The 22500-nt window shown below is 20.9% G+C and overlaps 9 protein-coding genes across 9 annotated transcripts in view; 4 read left to right on the plus strand and 5 right to left on the minus strand.

Annotated features, from left to right (window-relative positions):
* Nucleotides 1-123: 123 nt before the first annotated feature.
* Nucleotides 124-836, minus strand: DDB_G0279521 (hypothetical protein; the record flags this gene model as incomplete). The annotated part of the gene is made up of 2 exons (XM_636584.1): nt 124-443; nt 521-836. 2 exons carry the CDS (start codon nt 834-836, stop codon nt 124-126), a joined length of 636 nt encoding a protein of 211 aa, XP_641676.1.
* Nucleotides 837-1513: 677 nt separating this feature from the next.
* Nucleotides 1514-3738, minus strand: DDB_G0279523 (hypothetical protein; the record flags this gene model as incomplete). The annotated part of the gene is made up of 4 exons (XM_636585.1): nt 1514-2701; nt 2790-2992; nt 3069-3444; nt 3562-3738. The coding sequence occupies 4 exons, from the start codon at nt 3736-3738 to the stop codon at nt 1514-1516; spliced, it is 1944 nt and encodes a 647-aa protein (XP_641677.1).
* A 617-nt stretch (nt 3739-4355) lies between these two features.
* DDB_G0279525 (hypothetical protein) lies at nt 4356-5101 on the plus strand (the record flags this gene model as incomplete). Its single annotated transcript, XM_636586.1, has 3 exons — nt 4356-4525; nt 4627-4809; nt 4942-5101. The coding sequence occupies 3 exons, from the start codon at nt 4356-4358 to the stop codon at nt 5099-5101; spliced, it is 513 nt and encodes a 170-aa protein (XP_641678.1).
* Nucleotides 5102-5845: 744 nt separating this feature from the next.
* On the plus strand, nt 5846-9623 carry DDB_G0279527 (hypothetical protein; the record flags this gene model as incomplete). The annotated part of the gene is made up of 2 exons (XM_636587.1): nt 5846-6399; nt 6476-9623. The coding sequence occupies 2 exons, from the start codon at nt 5846-5848 to the stop codon at nt 9621-9623; spliced, it is 3702 nt and encodes a 1233-aa protein (XP_641679.1).
* A 298-nt stretch (nt 9624-9921) lies between these two features.
* bzpF (hypothetical protein) lies at nt 9922-11817 on the minus strand (the record flags this gene model as incomplete). Its single annotated transcript, XM_636588.1, has 1 exon — nt 9922-11817. One exon carries the CDS (start codon nt 11815-11817, stop codon nt 9922-9924), a length of 1896 nt encoding a protein of 631 aa, XP_641680.1.
* Nucleotides 11818-15794: 3977 nt separating this feature from the next.
* crlG (G-protein-coupled receptor family protein) lies at nt 15795-17559 on the plus strand (the record flags this gene model as incomplete). Its single annotated transcript, XM_636589.1, has 3 exons — nt 15795-16137; nt 16272-16720; nt 16804-17559. 3 exons carry the CDS (start codon nt 15795-15797, stop codon nt 17557-17559), a joined length of 1548 nt encoding a protein of 515 aa, XP_641681.1.
* Nucleotides 17560-17805: 246 nt separating this feature from the next.
* utp6 (U3 snoRNP protein) lies at nt 17806-20183 on the plus strand (the record flags this gene model as incomplete). The annotated part of the gene is made up of 5 exons (XM_636590.1): nt 17806-18028; nt 18168-18538; nt 18602-19051; nt 19171-19711; nt 19939-20183. The coding sequence occupies 5 exons, from the start codon at nt 17806-17808 to the stop codon at nt 20181-20183; spliced, it is 1830 nt and encodes a 609-aa protein (XP_641682.1).
* A 189-nt stretch (nt 20184-20372) lies between these two features.
* DDB_G0279531 (hypothetical protein) lies at nt 20373-21295 on the minus strand (the record flags this gene model as incomplete). Its single annotated transcript, XM_636591.1, has 3 exons — nt 20373-20510; nt 20605-20808; nt 20939-21295. The coding sequence occupies 3 exons, from the start codon at nt 21293-21295 to the stop codon at nt 20373-20375; spliced, it is 699 nt and encodes a 232-aa protein (XP_641683.1).
* A 793-nt stretch (nt 21296-22088) lies between these two features.
* Nucleotides 22089-22500, minus strand: part of DDB_G0279533 (hypothetical protein) — a gene marked incomplete at both ends in the record, with an annotated part of 1686 nt that continues 1274 nt past the window's right edge. The window contains one exon of the mRNA XM_636592.1: nt 22089-22500. This exon is cut by the window's right edge and continues 1274 nt beyond it. Within this exon, the coding sequence (XP_641684.1) occupies nt 22089-22500 (412 nt within the window).

The following is a 22500-nucleotide window of genomic DNA, read 5'->3' on the forward strand; positions in this document are numbered from 1 at the left end:
TCTTAAACAATTAACCAATAAATTGTATAATAACATATTTTATATATATCCTACATATTTTTATTATTTGCTTTTTTTTTTTTTTTTAATATATACAAATATAAAAGTGAGTGGTGGTGGTTTCTACATATATTTCTTTTTATAATCAATAATGAAAAAAATTAAAGATAAAAATGTTAAAACTATTGAAACTAGTACTCTATTATTTTGAATTAATATTTGATGATTGTTTTGTTCTATTATTAATTGATTCTTTTCACGCATTTCTCTTAATAATTCTTTAAAAGTTTTATTTGATTCATTTATTAGATTTGTAATATCATTATATAATTTAGAGTTACTTTCTTTAATATTTTCAATAGCACTATTACTAAAGTAATAAAATGCAACAATTAAAACAATTGTTGGAATTGTTGCATTACTAAAAAAATAGTTAAATTTTCCTAAATTTATATAAAAAAAATATATATATTAAATTAGTTTATTATTATTTTTTTTTTTTACGTTTAAAAATACAAACCAGAATAAAATGATTTTTCATTTCCTTTTCTATTTTCTTTTTCAAATATTGAATCTTTTAATATTGTATCAGTTGGTTTGTTTTTATTATATTCAGTTGAATAATTTAATTTATTGCCAAATTTGAATGAATTATTATTATTACTAATTAAAGTTTTGGGTGTGAAAAATGTTGGGGTTTCTTTTTTGAATATTAATGGTTGAGAAAAACTTAAAACATTTGTATTAATATTCCTAACTTGAAAATTATTATCATTTAAAAATTTACCATATTGAGAGGACCTTACCAAAGTTGATGTGATAATTTTTTTGAACATTTTATAAAAATTATTTGATTAAAAATAAAAAAATAAAAAAATAGATTTGATGATTTTAAGCGAAAAAAAAAAAAAAAAAAAAAAAAAAAAAAAAAAAAAAAAAAAAAAAAAAAAAAAAAAAAAAAAAAAAAAAAAAAAAAAAACTATTATTTCAGATATCTAAAAGGTATATAATTGGCTCTATATGTCAATTTTTAAAAAAAATTTATAATGAAAAAAAATTTTTTTTAATCGATTGGAGTGATCAATTATCTATATCTATTGTATTTGGAATTTTTTTTTATAAAAAAAAAAAAAAAAAAAACAGAAAAGGATTAAAAATTTTAAAAATAACCAAAAATGAATAAAAAATAATTAAAATAGATGCAATTTTTTTTTTTATTTTTAAAAAAAAAATTACATTACATATATAAATTTTAATACAACCTTACATTTAATACAAAAAAAAAAAAAAAAAAAAAAAAAAAATATTAATGAGATATAAATAATTTTTTTTTTAAAAATAATTTAAAGTTAATAATTATCTCTTATTATCTATTTTTTAAAAATGGTTAGATAATAGATAAGAAAAGTAAAAAAAGTATTGGTAAATTATTTTGTTGATATTTTTTTTTTTTTTAATTTATTTTTGGATTATTATAAATATTAATATATTATTTTAAGAAGTTTAGATTAGTTTATTTTTTTAAAGGGATTGATGGGATTAAAACGATTGAGTGAATGTAAACATTATTATTAACAGCGACAATTGTTAAACGAGGATCAGTGAGGTTAACAGCAGTGGCCAATTGAGTTTTATATTCATTTGTTCCTTTACCATCAGAAGTACATGGTTTCAAAGTCATTGCCAATTGTTGGGTTACACCATCAGCATTACGAATTGAAATATCAACTGGAGTGGTTGAATGATATCTAATACCGAATACATAGGAGGTAGTGACTGGTTTAGCGTCATAGTATTTGAATTTGAATGGTAAGGATTTAGTTTTTGTAACCAAAATACTATGAACTGTTGGAAGAACATGATCTCTAGCAAGTGATACACCATCGACTGGAATACCATTGGTTTTTTGAGAATTTATCATTGTTGCTTGATTACCAAATAAATGATTATCATTGAATAAATTGCATGGTTGGAAACCAAAGAATAAAGAATCTAAAAATCCATCATAACCTGGATTGAATTGTTCAAAGTGTTCATAAGTATGAATTTGTCTATTGTTGCCTTTACCAGTTACAGTTGAAAGTTTATGAGCTCTATAGGTTTTATCTTTAACTTCAGAGTATTCAACACATTCGTCCATTGCCAAGAATGAGAAAAGTTTAGATCTTCTTTGAATTGCCCATGATTTATGTGGAGTGAATGAAACAAAATTATTAGCAACATTTGGAATTATTGAAAGATTTCTTGGTAAAACATCACTTGAAACAGTGTAACCAGTAATTGCACATCCAGATGGAATTGTTGCTTTTTTAGTTGGTACTTTATTTGAATTATTACCACCAACTACTGCTTCTGGACGAGTTAAACCTGGTTTAGTTTCATCAAGGAAACTTGGTTGAACATTGATGAAGAAGAATTGTCCAAAAGTAGCATCAACAGTTTTCAATTCACCTTTATATCTTTCCATACCTGTATCTACCATCCATTTATCCATTGCAGCAATTGATGGTTGATAATATGAATCACCTGGATTACTATCAAATTCTGCCATTGGTTTTGTTTCATCGATTGGCACACCTGCATAGTCCCATAAATAACGAACATTCTCACGGTAAACACCATTTGGATAAATATCATCAAGACAACTCCATGTTTCAACATAATCAAATACAAATTGTGCACAATAATTACGATAATTTAACTACAGAAATAAAAAAATAAATTAAAAGAATTAATAAATTTTTTTTTTTTATAATAAAAAATAAAAATTAAAATAAATAAAAACTTACATAACGTTTGTATTTAGTTTGGTTATCTAAATTTGGTAAACTCTGAATGACTTTAACACCTGCATTATAAGCTGATCTAGTGTGTGCAAAATAGATTGGTAATTTTGAATTATAAATTAAAGCATAACTTTGAATTTTTGCATCAGTCATTCCCATTGTTTTTCCATTTTTAATACCATCCTTTAAAACAAAAAGATGAGTTGCTAATAATATTATTTAATTAGTAAAATAAATTTTTTTTTTTTTTTTTTTTTTAATAAAATTTAAATAATAACTTACTTGCTAAAATTGTGAAAGCACTAATTTCTTCGAATTTAGTTTGATCTGGACTATTTAAAAGAACTGCTAATTTTCTTAATAATTCATCTTCTAAATCGTCATATTGCTTTAAATAATCATCACGATATTTATTCTTGAGATTAATATCAGCAATATTTTTATTCTTTTCAAATGCATTCTTTGCAATATAATATTTACCAAAATCACCTTGAATTGATTCAACCATACCATTAACTCTTGCATTATTTAAAGTTGATGTAACATCATTGGCAACATTGTAAACTGATGAAACAATTGAATCCCAAAGTTCTTTATTATAATTTGGTGATGGTGGGAAAAAAATGAAACCAACAACATTACATAATAATGCACCAATCTTTTTTTATTATTAAAAGAATTTTAAATTAGCAATTATTTATATATTTTATAAATTTTTTTTTTTTTTTTTTTTTTTTTTGTGAACACCAAAAAAATAAATAATAATAATAATTACATTTGGAATACAACCGACAGCACCGAGGAAACAAGTTGCAGCAAATTCTTTGGTGAAATTTGTTTTTTCTCCAAGAAATGGAAAATTGTTAATGACTGGTCTTTCACTATTTGCAAGTGATTGAGTCATTTTTAATTGAAATGCATAATAATCTTTAAATGTATTTGGTGTGGCCATTTTATTTAATTTTATTTGTTATTGTTTAAATAAATTAAAATGATTTTAAAATAATTTAAAAAAAAAAAAAATTTTGTTTTATACTATTAAAAAATAGACGATAAAAAAAATAATAAAAATATTAAGTATAAAAAAAAAAAAAAAAAAAATAATAATCAATAGTTTGAAAATAATTTATTGGTGTAGTATTAACGATTGGGAAATCAGAAAATCCTAACGGATTTGCCCAAAAATCTAGAATATTCATCATTTTTTAAGAAATTATGACTGTTAAATCACAAATTCTTTGATTAGTTTTTTTTAAAGAAGTGAAAAAAAAAAAAAAAAAATGAAAAATATGACATTTGCATCTTTAGTTTTTTTAAAAATCTAATTTAAATCAAAACAAATAAAATTTTAAAAAAAAAAAAGCAATCGACCTAAAAAAAAAAATCCCGGATTTGCCAGAGGTTTAACGAGATTCTTTTGTGTCAAAGTTTATAATTTATTTAAATTTTTTTTTTTTTTTTTTTTTTTTTTTTTATTTTAAAATCTATTTAAAATTACCAAATCAAAAAAAAAAAATAAAAATTTTTTTAAAAACTATAAACATTAAAAAAAAAACAAATAATAAAAAAATGAGTGTATATACTGGCGATGCTTCACTTCTCTACTTGCAATACTATGAAAAGTTACACGCAAGTTCTGTTCAAAAAGTCCCAGCTAATATGGTAATTGATGATCGTAAAAGAAAAGGTGGCTCACCAACAGGCTTTACATTATATTTGGTTGTAGAGAAAAAGTCATGGTAAGTTTTTTTTTTTTTTTTTTTTATTATTTATATATTTATATATTTATTAAATAATTATTTTTATTTTATTATACTTGTTAATAATTATTATGAAATAGGGATAGAGCTATTAGAATAAATGGTGCACAATATTCATATCAAGTAGAATTAAAGGCCGGAGATAATACTGGTTTTCTTTCTTTAGATTCAAAATCTAAATGTATATTCACTAATATTGAATGGAATGCCAATAATGCCAACACCACATTATCATTCGTTAGTGCAAAGACATTGGGTATTTGGTATGTATTTTAAAATTATTTTAAAATAAATAAATAAAAAAAATAAATAAATAAACAAATAAATAAATAATTAATTAAATAAATAAAAATAAATAAAAAATTATTTATTAATATTCATAATTATTTTAATAGGAGTGAGGATTTCAAGATTGAAATTACACCAGCTCAACGTAAATTATTTGACAACCGTGAATTATACGTTTATGTGTCAGATAATGAAAAGTTTTACAAAGATAATATTGATAACAAAATTAAAAGAGACCAAATTAGTGCTGGCTACATTTCTTTTTAAGTGAAAAAAAAAAAAAAAATAAAAAATAAAAAATAAAAAATAAAAATAATTGAAAGAATTTACCAAAATAGTTTTTAATTTAAATAAAAAGTTCGCATTTTATTTACATTTTTATATATATTTTTTTTTTTAGTGTTATTATTTTCATAAAGGTAAAAAAATCTGTTAATTTACTTATTTTTATAAATATAAAACAATAAATAATAAAATAATAATAATAAAGTAATAATAATAAATAAACAAAAATATGTAATGAAAATAAAATTAGTCAAAAAAAAAAAAATAAAATTGATTTAAAAAAATAAAAAAATAAAAAAATAAAATAAAATAAAATAAAAAGATAATAACAATGAAATTATAAAAAAAATGATCAAAAAAATAAAAAAAAAAATAATAATGAAAATAATAAAATAAAAAAAATAAATTGAAATTCGAATGAAATAAAATAAAAAAAAAAAATAAAAAATAAAATTTTTTTTTTTTTTTTCGTTTTTTTTCAATTTTTATTTTCTTTTTTTCATTTTTTTTTTTTTTTTTTCATTTGATCACATTTTTCTTTTTCAATACTCGCTCGCTCAACACACAAATTGTTGGAAAACAACATTTATTTAATCTATTTTTAAAAATATATATATTTGTGTTTGAGGTGTGTGTGTATATTATACATTTTATTTACATCAAATATTGTAAATAAATTATAAAAAAAAAAAAAAAAAAAAAAAAAGAGAGAGAAAAAAAAAAAAAATGTATAGAATTGGTTCATCAATTAAAAAATCGAATCAAATTCGATTAGCAACAATAAGAACAACAACAAATGTTGTTATTAGAAATTATTGTTCAGAGACATCATCAACTCAACCACCACCACCAGAACAAGGACAAGAAACACCAAAACCAATAATTAAAAAAAAGAAACAATCAAGAGAGATCTTTTCAGAATTTGTAGATGATGGTGATGTTGTTGTTGATCATAGAAAACATTCACAAAAGAAAGCAGTTGTCGATCAAAGAACTCAAGATTTCGATAAAATGCTCGCAAGTCTCACAATGAAAGATTTAAAGTTAATGAGATATAGTGATAATCCAGAAACATTTGAATTATTTTCACGTGAACATTTTAACATTAATGATGCTTTCGAAATGAATCTCACCACAAAATCATTATTACAAAAACAAAAAGAAAAAGAACAAAAAGAATTACCTGGTTCATTATTTAAAACTCAAAAAGTCATTTATGATAATTATTCACAAATTAAATCTGATCATATTGCAAATGAATTAAATAAATTTAAAGAAGAGTAAGTTATTATTATTATTATTATTATTTAATATATATAATATATTAATTATTAATAATTTTATATTTATATATAGATTTGAAAAACCATTAGTTAGTGCATATAATGAAGTTATAAATCAATCAAATTTATTATATAGAACAAAGAGAGCAGAAGAAAGATTAATTAAAAAGAGAATTGAAAAAGAGAGAAAAGAATATAAATTGAGTGGTTTGGAGAAACATTATCGTGATATTGTTCAAGTTAGAAATGCATTAGATTTTAGAGGAAAAACAATATTGGCAGGTTCAGATGAAGAGGATGCATGGCAAAGAATTTTGGAGAGATCAGAGATTACAGATCCACATAATCTTTCCAGATTACATATGATGGATGAATATAATGATTTAGGTTATCAAACAGAGATTACCGAGGATTACATTAATCAATTATCAATTGTACCATTTGATTTCGCAAATCCAGCATCCTATTCATCAATGGTGAATCTCATTGATCAACTCGTTCAAGTCGATACTTATCGTGATCCTGAAGAGATTGCCAGTCTTTTGGTTGCAGAGAAATTGAGAGCAATCAAAAAAGCCAACGATCAAGGCACTGAAGAGGGTAAAAAATTATCAAAACTTCTTCAATCTCAATTGATACTTGAGCTCAAGGCCGATAGATACTTGGAGACTTATGAGTGTACATTACCAGAATTACCAACACCAGAGGAGATTAAAAAATTCACAATCGATGAACTTAAGGAATTGGAAATCGTTAGAATGGCCGCAACACGTTTAGAACAATATCAAGAGGCCAAGAATAGAATTCACATTTTGGAGGATAATACAAAACAAGATAAAATCGACAACTATAAATTCTATCAACAAATGAATGCACCATCAGTTGCCAATTCAAGAGATGCTACAAATTTATTGACAGTTGGTGAAATGTCATTGAAAGCTGGTACTAGACCATCAACCGAAGATGAGATCATTGATCTTCTTCCACATGATGAAGAGGTCCGTGAAGAACATGAAGATGATTTAGTCGATGATGAAAAGGTTGTTGCAACCACCAATGAAGAAGAACCATCTCAAGAAGTTGAAGAATCTGAACCAGTTCCAGATATTGAAGATCCATTTGCAATTAACAAAGATTTCTTTGATAAGAATGGTAGATTCCTTTTATCTGATAAAATTGAAGCTGAAGAACAAGAACAAGAGGATTTGATTAAAGATGATGATGTCGCAATTGAAAATGTTGAATCTCTTATCACTGAAGAGTCTGTTCCAATTGCAGTTGAAGAGTCTGTAACAACTGTAGTTGAAGAGTCTGTAACAAAGCCTCCAAAATTCTTAGAAAGATTCGCTGAAAAAGGAAAATTACCACCAATCAGAAATAGCAATAAAGACAGTGTTAGACAAATCGCAGAATCATTGTTTAACATTAATTTCGACTATCAAGAGGAACTCGATGAAATTGATGGTAGAATGGACGCTATCGATGCATTCCATGAAAACCAAGAAGAATTACCACTTGATGAAAGAGAGGGTGAATTGGATGAAGATATTGTTAGACCATTACCATCAACCTTACCAGATCTTAAAGCACTCTCTGCAAAGATTAGAAAGAATGAAGAGGAATCATTGAATATGATCGCCAATAAATACATCAACCAAGAAGTCAATGAAAAAACTGCAACCGAAGTATTGGATCAAATCTATGAAGCTTACAAAACCAATAATCTCTTTGATAAGGATATCATTGAACACGATAAAAACACCATTAGAGAAGCAAATGGTGACGTTGCAATTCCAGAATCTATGTACTTTGAATATGATACCACCTTTAGTGATTTGGTCGATAGAGATGTCATCTTTAAAATGCCACTCAAAGATACTGATCTTGTTAGAGTTTTAACTCATCAACTCACTGAAACTGGTCTTTTGAAACAAGAGAAAGTTTTGAAACATAATACTGATGATATGCCAGTCTCAAAGGAATTGGTTGAATCAAATCCAGATGCTTTCCCTGATTTCGTAAAGGAAATCATTGATCAAAATCCAAATGATTCAACTGATATGCCAATAACTCGTGAATATATTGAAACTTATGATCCACTCATTAAAGAGTTTAGAGAGAAAATGTCAATTACAAAGAATAAAGATGGTAGTGTCGTTGAAGAAGTAATTGAAGAAGAACTCATAAAAGATGAAAATGAAGAAGAAGAAGATGAAGATGAAGAAGATGAAGGTGATAACAAACAAAGAGTAATTGAAAGAAGTGATGAAGTTCATGATGAAATTTATGATGAAAGACGTCTTTACATTAATCTTAGACCACAAATTAAAGATGAAGGTGTTATCTCTGTACCAACATCTACTAAAAAGATAACCAAACCTATTGAAAAGGATGGAATTGATAATAATGATGGCTGGTTAATGGGTAAACCATTCAATATGTTAAATTACAGATTAAATAATCAACCAAATAAATTACCAATGGATAATGTACAAAGTGAAGGTGAACGTGTACCTGGTGAGGATGAACCAGATATATTAGTCGAAGAATTAGCCGATGAAGAAGATGAAGAATTTAAAGATTTAAGTCCAAGTTTTGACCAACAACCAAAAATATTCGAACAAACTGATCTCTATTATTACCTTCAACAAGGTAAGAATCAAGAATGGTTTAGACCTGAAAAAATCAGTGATAAAGATATCACCTCACTTGAACGTCGTCAAACTTGGTATCCAAGACAACACATCAAAACTTATCCATTCGAATTCATTAGCTCTCACAATACCACCGATCAAACTATTGAAGATAGTTGGGTCAATAGAAAAGCCGTATTAAAAGTTAACATCTCTGCTTTCAATTTATCAAAGACCGTTCAAGATAGATTAGCTCAATTAACCGCTAATCGTTATGACCCACAAAAGAAAGTACTCACTTTGGTCGCCAACAATCACAAAACACTTCCAGAAAATAAATATGAAGTTAAGAGATTATTCAAAGAATTATTACATGAAGCAAGTTTAGCTGATCCAAATTTCGTCTCTGTTAGAACTGATAACTATAAAGCTCCACAACCACAATCCTTTGTACCTTCTCAAGCCGCTAAAAATCAAACTAGATTCAATCTCTATCGTTTACAAGGTTTCCCACTTTTAAATAATCAACAAAGACAACATATGGAACTTTATTCACATATAAGATCACATTTAGATTCAACTTTATAAAATATAAAAAAAAAAAAAATTAATAAAATAAAAAAAAAAAATAAGTAATAATAATAAATAATAAATAATAATAATAATGGTAATAAATAATTAAATATAATTATACTAAAAAAAAAAAATTAAAAAAAAAAAAAAAAAAAAAAAAAAAAAATAAATAAATAAATATAAACATTAATTTAAATATATAAATATTATTTTAAACTTTTTTAAACATTTTTATTTTTTATTTTTTATTTTTTTTCGAATTTATACAAGTAATAATAATTGAGTAATATATATAATATTTATTTTAATATAATTATCTTTGATTTGGAGTTGATTGTTGTGGTGGAGTATTTTGTGGTAAATAAGGAACTTGATGAGATGTTGAAGAATTTGGAGAGATATTATTATTATTATTAAGATTATTATTTGGTGAAGATGGATTATTATTATTATTATTGTTAATATTGTTATTATTATTATTATTATTTAATGGTTTATTTGGACTATTATTACCAGAATTACTTGTTAAAGAAGATTGAGGAGAAGGGATTGGAGTACCTAATAGATTACCTTGAATATTTTGTCTAAAGGTAGAATTCTTTGAAGCGGCTTCAGCAATAGCACTCATAATCATTGGATTTTGTAAATTCATACCAGCAGGAAGTATTCCTTGTGGTAATGGTGAATTTAAACCTGGTGGTAATATACTATTTAAAAATTGATCAGCAACACCTGATGGTGAGTTTGTACCATTACTACCACCTTTAGGGAAAGAGAAGGATACGGCTTGGGTAACGAAATTTCTAAGATATAAAAGTTGTTCACGAATTAATTTATTCTCAGAGTTTAATAATTCGACACGTGCTCTAAATTCACTATTTGTACCAGTTAAATCTGAAACCTTTTTTTCAAGATCTTGAATGTAGGCTTTTTGTCTTTGTCTAAATAATTGAGCAGCTTCTCTATTTTTAACTAATCTTCTTTGTCTTTTTTGATGTCTTTCTTCATCCATATTAAAGCCACCATCAGTTGTTGGAATTAAAGTTGTACCACCATTTTCACCTTTTACAGGTGTTGAACTTATAAATTTTCTCTTTTTAATAGATTTATCTTCTTCTTTTTTCTTTCCATTATTTGAACCATTTAATTGATTATTTTGATTATTTATATTATTATTTAAATTATTAATTTGTGTACTAATATTATTTGAATTATTATTATTATTATTTGGATTTGAATTTGAATTTGAATTATTATTATTTAATGAAATATTATTGTTTTGATTGCTATGTGGTGGAATTGGAATTAATTGATTTGGTTGAATTGGTTGTTTAAAATTAATATTTTTATTATTGTTATTGTTATTGTTGTTGTTGTTGTTGTTGTTGTTTGCATTGTTAGTTGATGGAACATTTAACATTGTTTGTGAAGACACACCAAAAGGTACATCAAATATTGATTCAGGCACTATATTATAATGGTTTTGTTTAATTGGTTCATTCATATATTCAACTTTTTTATTTGGTTCTTGATTTGGAACAATACCATTTGATGAATAAATTTCTTCCATTGGATTTTTAATTTGATAAAATTGGTTATTATTATTATTATTATGTGGTTGACCATGTGGCAAATGATGTTGTTGTTGTTGTTGTTGAGCATGATTTAAATTTATATTATTATTATTATTATTATTATTATTATTATTATTATTATTATTATTTACATTATCATGATAACTATTATTTAATTCGTTCTCCTTTTCAGGTTGTAAATAAATCGAAAATAGTTGTTCTTCTTGTTGGCTACCATTGGAATTATGATTTATATAAACTTGAGATTGTGCATTATTATGTTGAATATTATTATGATTTTGATTATTATTGTTATTATTATGATTTTGATTATTATTATTACTATTATTATTATTATTACTACTACTACTATTATTATTATTATTACTACTACTACTATTATTATTATTATTATTATTATTATTATTATTATTATTATTATTATTATAAATTAAACCATTTGATTGTTTATTTTGTTGTTGAATTTGTTGTTGTTGTTGTTGGAAATTATTAAAAACATTTGCATTCTTTTTAAATTTATTTGGGCTATCGGGAACGATACTTGATGCAAAATCGATACCAAGATCTTGAGTTTGGAATAAGTTGTAAATGGAGTCACCTTCAATAAGACTCATTTTTTCAATTGGAAATTATTATTATTATTATTAATAATTAAATAGATTAGATACCAATCGTTTATTAATATTATTATTGTTGTTGTTATTGTTGGTGATATTATTATTTTATTTGTAGATTTTTATTAATAAATATTAATTATACGTAATACTATTTATTTTGATTGAATTTATTATTATTATTATTATAAACGTTTTAGTTTTTAGTAAATTCTTTTTTTTAATTTTTTGAATTTGTTTGGATACAATCGTTTCAATAAAAGAGAAAAAGAATAAATTATAAAGTGTAAATTTTAAAATATTTGGTGGCAAGTGTTTCTAATTGAATTTAAGAATTTTATGAATAATGAAAAAAATATATTAATATTTACTATTTTATTTTATTTATTTATTTATTATTTAATTATTTAATTATTATTATTTTTTTATTATTTTTTTTTTTTTTTTTTATTTTTTTTATTTTTTTTTTATTACTATTATTATTATTTTAAGGGTATAACAACAAAGTAAAAACAATATAATATTTGAAATTATTTGTATTATTATTATTATTATTATTACTATTAAAAGTCTTTAAAAACAATTTTTAAATTTACTATTACTACTCTATTATTATTTTGAATTTTAAATAATGAGATTCAGAACAAAATGGGTAGTGAATAGAAAAAAATTTTAAATTTTTAAATATATATTGGATATATATTATTTATAAAAAAAAAAAAATTACAAATATTAAAATTTTTAAAAAATAAATAAAATATTATTTTATCTAAAAGTAATAAAAATTCAATCTATATGACTAATTATTTGTAATGGTTTTCCAAATTTTCATACCAAAAGTAATAGATAATGTTGTTTTTTTTTTTTTTTTTATTAATGCATTGAAAAAAAAAAAAAAATTAAATAATTAAATAAATAAATAAATAAATAAATTATTATAAAAATAATAAAAATAATAATAATAAAATTAAGTTGCAGTTAAAAGAAATATTATTTTATAAATTTAACAAAAATAAAGTGCAATGAATAAAATAGGTTTTAAAAAATTTTTTAATATTATAAAAAAAAATAAAATGATAATAATAAAATAATAAAAATAAACAGTTTGTTTTGAAAATAGTATTACTACCTTTGAATTTTTGTTTTTGTTTTTCTTTTTCTTTTTTTTTTTTTTTCTAAAAGTTATTATTATTTTAATTGAGGTTATTTATTTTTTATTATTATTATTAATGCTTAATATTGGTAAATTTGATTTTTGAAATAATATTGAAAAAATAAAAAAAAAAATATAATAAAATTTATTTTTATTTTATTTGCAATCACAATTGTTGATGATTATTTGTAATTTTAAAAAAAAAAATTGATTTTTTGTTTGTGTTTTTGATGTTGGGAAAAAAACAAATTAAATAAAATAAAATAATTTAAATAAATAAATAATTAAATAATTTTTAAATAAAAATAATTAAAAATTATCAAGTTAAAAAAAAAAAACGGAATTAATAAAAGATTTTTTATCAATGAATGAATTATTATGGAGGTGTATAAAAAATATTTGATTATATTATTTTCTTTTATAATTTTATTGAAAGTGGAAAAAAAAAAAAAAACAAAAAAAAAAAAATTATTATTATGGTGTGTGGTTTATAAAAAATAATTATAATTATAATTTTATTTTAAATAAATAATTAAAATTATTATTTGTTTTAAAATTGGGTGTGGAACACATGTATATGTGGTAAGTATATATAAATATTTATTGTGGTGTTATATATTGTGTATGTGTGTGTTTGGGTGTGTGTGTGTATGTGTGAGTCCAACCTTTCATTGTGACATTGTTGACTAGATTAAAATGTGGTGATGTTTTGGTGTATTTGTGGTTGTTTTTAAAGAAGGGGTGTGTATATGATTGATCTGCGACAATTTCTATTTCATTTTTTTATTTGATAATAAAACAATAACAATATTTCTCAAACCAAAAAAGAAATTTAAAAAAAAAAAAAAAAAATGACACACCACCACACATAATTTTAATGATTTTTTAAAATAACAAAAGTTTAATATATAATTGGGTATGGGTGATGATATAAAGTTAAATATCATTCTACATGCATGTATTTTGAGAACGATAGATTAAAAAACCAAAAACCCACATTAGAATTGAGTTTAAATGGGGGGATGGGATTATTATAAAAAATAATGAAATAAATTAGGATAAAATTAGAATTTTAAAAAAAAAAAAAAAAAAACTAAACATAAATATTACCACCAACACCACCCCCCATTCATATATTATAGATAAAAATAACAATGACAGGAAAATTTTAAAAACATACCAACACACACACACATATAAACCACACATTTTATTTTTTTATTTTATTTTATTTTTAATTTTTTTTTTTTTTTTTAAAAAAAATATTTTAATATGGAAATAGATAAAAAGACATTTGTCGTGTGATATTATAATTATCACTTACCTTTTTAATGTATTTTAAAAAGAAAGTGATAACAATAAAATAAATAACTATTCCAATAAGGAAAATAAAAAATATAGAAAATAGAAGAGAAATAAAATAAAACAAAATAAAAAACTATTTATGTTGCAATATATGATAATTCTTCTTTATTTCCTTTCTATTATTTCATTTTTTACCGTTAAAAAATGTGAACCCAATTTTTTATATAGGAGTAAATACAAAAAAGAAATAAAAATGATATAAACAAAGTTGATGAAAAGTTGTAAAAGATGAAAATAAACTAAAAAAAAATGAAAAACAATATTTTAAATAATTTAAAAATTTAATATTAACTAAAAATATATATATATATATAATACTAACTATTAATTGTAAAATTATTATAATTTCTAAAATTCTTTTAATTATACTTTACAGATTATTTTCAATGATTTAATTTTTTATTTTTTTTTTTTTGGAAAAAATTAATTTTTATGATTATTTATTTAATTTATTTAATTATTTTTTTATATTTATTATTTATTATTTTTTATTTTAAACAATTTATTTTTACTTTATTTTTTTTTTTCTTTCTTCTTTTTTTATTTTTATTTATTTAATATAAAGAAAAATATTATTAGTTAATTAAAAACTAAAGTAAAGAGAAAAAAAGAAAAAGAAAAAGAAAAAAAAAATTTTTTAATCTATTAACTATAGTTTACAAGGTGTTTAAAAAATAAATTTTTTTTTTTTTTTTTTTTTTTTTTTTTTAAAATATAACCCTCTCTTGATTTTCTTTTTTCTCCCATTTTATCGGAGTGTGGTGGTTTTTACTTTTAATATTTTCATTTTGATTTTTAAAAACCAATATTGATATGGAATCGATTTTTTAAAATTTTGTTTTTACTATATCAATACATAATAAAAATATATTTTTTTTAATTTTTTTTAATTTTTTTTTTTTTTTTCTAAACACACCTTTTTTTTTTTTTTTTTTTTTTTTTTTATTTTCCAAACACATTTTTTTTCTTTTTTTTGTTTTTATTGGGCCGACTTAATTTTTCCAAAAAAAAAAAAAAAAAAATAAAAATAAAAATTAAATTTAATTTTATTTAATTTAATATGAGACACTTTATTTTAATTCTCTCCCCAAACCATAGATATAAAAAACCATTACCAAATTTATTCTTAAAAAACTTAATTTAATCTTTATTTTTTATATTATTTTTTTTTTTTTCCCATTTTTTTTTTTTTTTTTTTCTTCCCATTATTTTAAATTTTTTTTTTTTATTTTTTTTTTTAAATCCTTAACAAAAACAAAATTTTTTTTTTTTTTTTTTTTTTTTTTTAATCCAAACAAAAAAAAAAAAAAAATAATATCCCAAATAAACAAATAAAATTTTTTTTAACTACCACATATCCAATAAACACTAACAACTAAAAACAAAAAAAAAAAACTAATAATAATAATAAAAACAAAAAAATAAAAAATAAAAAAAATATAAAAAGAAAAAAGGAATAATGTCCTCTATTATATTTATTCCAAATGATGCTGATAATATAAATTCAATAATGGTAACAATTTCATCATCATTATCATTAGTAGGATGTTTATTCATTCTTTCTATTTATATTTATTATAAAGAGTTAAGGGAATTTCAACTTAAATTAATTTTTATAATGACAATAAATGATTTTATAATTTCAATAATATTTTTAATAGCAACACATATCCAAACAAAATATTTTGACGCCATAACAAATGTTTTCCCCTTCTTTTGTAATTTCCCCGATTCATTATTACATTATTTTTTTTTATCTTCATTTTTTTGGGAAGTTTGTATTGCTCATACATTAATTCAAGGTAAATTAAAGTTAACTTTTTTTTTTTTTTAAAAAAAATAAAAAAAAAAAAAATCAAATACTAATTTTAAATTTAAAATATATTATTATTATTGTTATTATTATTGTTATTATTATTATTATTATTATTTTTAGTTATAAAATATAATAATGATAAAGTTGAAGATAATTTAAAGAAATATTTTATATTTTCAAATGGACTTTCAGCATTAATAATGGTATCATTATTTTTTATAAGAAGTTATAGTAAAATCGATTGTCATCATGATTCAATCTTTCCCCATCTTTTATTCTTTATACCATTATTGTTAACTTGGATTTACAATATTATAGTTTGTGCATTATTAACCAAAACATTTAAAGAACAAGCAATGAATTTTGGCTACTCTTTAGGTATTAATGGTGGTAGTGGTAGTTATATAAACTTTACTAATAACAATAGTATTGATAATTACTCAAATATAATCATTAAAAATGATTTAATAATAAATAATAATAATAATATCAATGTCAATAATAATAATAATAATATAAATATATTATTTCATGTCAATGTCAATAATAATAATAACAAAATAATAATAGTTTAAATTTAATAATAGTATTAATAATATAAACATTAATAGTATCAAAATAATGGTAGTAGTAGTGTTAAAATAATTCAAAGAAAAGAATTAGAAAAACACCAAATATAATATGGACATCAATTTTCTTTTTATTTTCATTTGGATTCATTTGGTCATGGTCAATATTGGTGATAATATTGAAATATTTATCATTGGATGTAAAGTATATTCTAATGATATCCTATTTCTTTATTCCATTACATGGTTGTATGAATGCAGTTTGTTTTGGTGTAAATGATAGACTTAGAATGAATCTCAAGAAAAGTTGTAAAAATTATTATTATAAATTTTTAGGTTTATTTAGTTTAGATAAAAGGAAATCATATGGTATAAATGGAAATAATAAAAATAATAAAAATAATAATGGGGCTAATTGTGAAGAAAGAAGTTTAATTGATTATTCTCCTGATGATGATGATGATGAAGATGATGATAATAATAATAATAATTATAGCGATGGAAATTATTATCAAATTCCTTCACCTTTTTTAATTGATAGTAGAAATTCTTCAAATTTAACAGATTATTCTGTAATTTTAGATAATAACAATAATAACAATAATAATGGTCCTTATAATCCAACAAGATCTAACTCCATTACTGAATTACTTTATAATAATATAAATAGTTTAAATGCAATTAGAATTTTAAGTAATAATAATAATAATAATAATAATAATAATAATAATAATAATAATAATAATAATAATAATAATAATATCAATAATAATGATAACAATAATAATAATAATAATAATAATAGTTTTTGTACAATAGATGAAGATGAAACCAAATAAATTTAATTAGTTGTAAATAAAATAAAAAATTTTTTATTTCATAGTTTAACTATTTTTATTTTGTTTTTATTTTTATTTTTGTTTTTATTTTTATTTTTTTTTATTTTTTTTTATTTTTTTTTTTTTGGCACGAGAAAAAACGAACGATTTTTTTTTTTTTTTAATTTTTTTTTTTTTTTTTTTTTTCATTAATTGGTTTTATTTTATTTTATTTTTTTTTCTTTTTTTGGATTGATCAAATAGAGAATGGATAGAGTCAATTTTAGTATTGATCAATTATTAGAGGAAACCTCTAAATTGGTTTCATTAGGTATCATTAGTAAACAAGAATGTAAAGATATTATGAAAAAAAGAGAATATCATGAAATTAAAATTTTTAATAGAAATTCTCATAAATCTGATTTCTTGACATACATCAAATATGAATTAGAATTAGATAGATTATTTCATAAAAGGGGTAAAGCTAAAAGTAAGTTTTCTTTTTATTTTATTCAACTTTAATAATATTAATTTTTTAAAGTTTGTATATGTTTTTTTTTTTAATATTAATATTCTAACAATTTTTATTTTATTTATTATTATTATTTATTATTATTATTATTTTAAAGATATCGAGTTTGATTATCGTTTAAGATCAGCATTAAGACATGCAATTATATTATTTGGTAGTGCAACAAAGAAATTCCCAAAAGATGAAGCATTATGGATTAATGCATTAAATATTAGAATGAAGAGAGCAAGTAAAGAAGGTACAGGTAGATTATTTTCAATTGCACTTTCAAATTTACCAAGATCAGCAAAACTTTGGAAATTAGCAGCAACATTTGAATTTGAAGTTAATAAAAATATTCAAAATGCTAGAAATTTAATTCAAGCTGGTATTCAATTTAATAAAACTGATAAATCATTATGGCATTATTTCTTTTTAATGGAATTAACTTATATTTCATTATTATTTAGTGATATTACTTTTATTGATGTAAGTTTTTTTTTAAAAATAATGATAAAATAAAATAAAATAATTAATTTTAAAATTTAAAAGAAAAAAATTGAAGAAGAAGAAGAAGAAGCAATTAAATTAAATTTAGATAGTTTAAGAAAATCAGAAAAGATTGAGAAGGATGAATTCATTACATTTGGTAAAGAAATTTTAAGTGCAGATAAATTAAAACAATCATCATTAATTAGAGGTCAAATCGCTCAAATCGTTTTTAGAAAAGCAATAAAGAGTAGTATTGGTCAAGATTTTGATTTTAGAAAACATTTTTATAAGATTGCCTCTAAATTTTTAGATATTGGAAAAGACTCTGAAAATCCAATGGGTGCTGGTGAATTACTTCAAAAAGAAATTTTGGAATCTTTAGTTACTGATTTCCCAAATGATGATAAAACTTATATCTTTTTAGCTTCAATTGAACAATCAAAATCTTCTGAACCATCTTTATTAAAAAGATTAAATAATTCAACTAAAATTCTTAATCAAGGTTTAACTGTAATGTATTATAAATTTATAATATATAACGAATTAAATTATTTCTAATACATATATATATTTATTTATTTATTTATTTATTTATTTATTTATTTATTTATTTATTTATTTATTTATAGATTATTAAAAGTGAAAGTTATTTATTTAATTATATTCATTTTATTAGACAAATTATAGTTGATATTAAATTAAAAGAAAATAAATTAATTGAAAATATTACAGATATTTTATTGAAAGCTTATAAATATTCAATTGATAATAATATATTAAAGGAAAGTGGTTATCAATATTATATTGAATTATTATTAGAATTAGGTAAAACCAATGATGCAATTAAAGTTTCAGAAGAATCTGTTAAATTATTTAAAAATTCAAATCAACTTTGGAATCAAAGAATTAATTTATTAATTAAAAATGAAATGGTTGTTAAATTATTTGATAATTTATCAAATAATAATGAATATAATAATATTGATAAATGTTTTGAAATGGCAGTTAAGAATTGTACTTCTTCAACAACATCAACAACATCATCAACATCAACATCATCATCATCAAATTTATTCATTGAATACTTTAAATATCAAGTTGTTTTCAAATTTGATAAAGATTATAAAAAGATTGTAGATTTATTTGAAAAATTATTAAAACAATTAGATGGTAATGTTAAAGTTCAAAATACTCTTAAAAATTTCCTTTTAGATTATACATTTTTAAATTTACCAAAAGATAAATTAAAACAAATTTATCAATTGTAAGTAATTAATTTAATTTATAATAATAATAATAATAAACCAAAAATCCAAATATTAACATTTAAGTATTTATTTATTTATTTATTTATTTTTTGGCAATTAGATGTTTTAATTATTTACCAATTTCCAAAGAATTTTACCAAAAATGCATTTTATATGAAGAAGAAAGAATTGAAAAGAATATAAATGATATTAGATCATTGTATGAAAAATGTTTATCAATCAAAGAAATCTCATCAAAAGATGTTGATGTTTGGTTAAATTATAGAAATTTCGAATTAAAATCAGCTGGTGATATTGAAAGAGCAAATACAATTGCGACAAGAGGAAAGAAATCCCTTGCTGATCCATTACCACTTCTCTCTCAATTACAATAATCTTTTTCTAAACAAAGAAAAAAAAAACAAAAAAAAAAAACAAAAAAAAAAAAAAAAAAAAAGGAAGATAAATTATATAAATAAAAAAAAAAAAAAAAAAAAAAAAAACTAAACAAATTCATCATTATTTTTTTAAATTATTTCTATTTACAAAAGGGGGGGGGGGGGGGAGAGGTAAGAATTTTATTATTATGAATCGAGTGACACAGAAAGATCAACTATTTTTTTAATATTTTCTATTTTTGTATTAATTTGGTCAACTAAAACTGTTTTTTGTTTCTCTAAATCTGTTTCTTGTCTTTTTATCTTTTTATTTTCATTTAATAGCTATATATAGTTATAATTATTATTATTGTTATTATTATTTTGGTTAATGTTAGTAACAAAAAATAATAAAAAGTAAAAATTAATAAGTAATTACATTTTGATAGATTTTTAATAATCTTTCCCTTTCAGTCATCTTTAAATCTATGATTTGTGACATTATTTGTTCTTCAGGATTAATTATACTTGATGGAGGTGCTCTTTTATCGTTGAGAATGGTTGGTTGTTCACGAAGTAATCTTTCTAATTCACTTAATCTAATTGAAATTTGTCTTTCTTGACATATTAATTGAAAATCACTCTATACAAATATATATGTATATATTAAAATTAAATAAAGTATTGTTAGTTATTATATATATATATATATATATATATATATATATATATTGTTATAAAAATAAAAATTATAATGATGTAAAATATATTACCTTTATTCTTTCTGATAAAGTTTGAAATACATTTGTATAAAGATAAGATAAAAATGATTTTGTATTTAAGTTATTATTATTTAAAGATGAGTAACAATCATAGAATTTCTGAAACGGTAATTCTGATAATGATTTATCTATTACTAAATCGTGAAACATTCTTAATTTTATCATTCTAATTCCTTCTATCTCTCCTGAAATACATTTTAAAATGTCACTCTCACCAATTTCCAAATTTAATATACCTTTATCATAATCTACATTTAGTGTTGTGGTTTTTTCTATTGTATTATTACTTGTTTTGTCATTATTATTATTATTATTATTATTATTATTATTACTATTATTATTATTCATTGTTTTTTCTATTTCTTGTTTGTTTTTTTTTTTAGTTTTTGTTTTTTTTTTTTTTTTTTTTTAATACTTAGGCGCCTAAATTTTTTTTTTTTTTTTTTTTTGAATGAAACCTAATTATTTTTTTTATTTTTTAACATTTAGGCGCCTAAAATTTTTTTCCCAAGTATAATGAATCACCAGAAGAAAGACTAGCATAAATAAAACCAAGGAGAATGAACCGATGAAATGGCCCAATAAGTAACAAAGGACAGAAGACAAGAGAAAGAACCACACCAAAGTCAAAGAATTATATTATTCTAACAATAGAAATAAACTAATTAGAGGTAGAAAGAGAAGATAATTTTTCATTATTTATTTAAAATTTTTATTATTATTGGTTTGTTGTATTAAAATTAAAAATGTAAAATACCTAAATTTTTTTTTTTTTTTTTTTTTTTTCTCCCAACCTCAATAATAAACTATTTATACAGATAGTGTATTAAAAAAAAACAAAAAATTATTATTATTATTAATAAAAAACAAAAAATTAATAAAAAATTAATACTAATAAAACTATTATTTATTTTATTTTTTATTTATTTATCTATTTTTTTTTATTTAATTATTTATAATAAAAATCTATTTATAATAAAACTATTATTTATTTGATTTTTTATTTATTTATTTATTTATTTTTATTTAATATATATTTATTTTTTGTTTTTTTTTTTTTCATTTACCTTGATTTTTAAAATCTTAGAAATTAACTTGTTTGGATTAATTAATCAGAAGTTAAATGATTTTATTATTTTTTTTATATAATAAAGTCTGGATATTTTTCAAATAAAATTTTGTTATAAATTTGGCTATCGATTAGTGAGTTTAAAATTCTATTATCTTTTTTAGAATAACTTTGTAGTTTATCAATTGTAGTATCATATAATGTTGGTTTATCTTTAGGTTTTGTTGGAATTCTATCTATCAGTAATTGAACCATTTCAAAATTTTCATTCTTTATTGCAAAATTGATTGGATCTCTTGAAATTTGGATTTCAGGTAAATTTTCAAGAAAATATTTTAAAATATGTGTATAATTTTTTTGACAAACTTCATCAATGCATCTATATGTTAATTTTACTCTTTCACCATCTGAGCTATTAAATTTATCAATAATGAATTTAGCAAATTCTAAATCTCCATCAAATGCAATATTAAAACAAAGATCA

The sequence above is a fragment of the Dictyostelium discoideum genome (genome assembly GCF_000004695.1).
Source record: "Dictyostelium discoideum AX4 chromosome 3 chromosome, whole genome shotgun sequence".
NCBI classification, from domain to species: Eukaryota; Evosea; class Eumycetozoa; order Dictyosteliales; family Dictyosteliaceae; genus Dictyostelium; species Dictyostelium discoideum.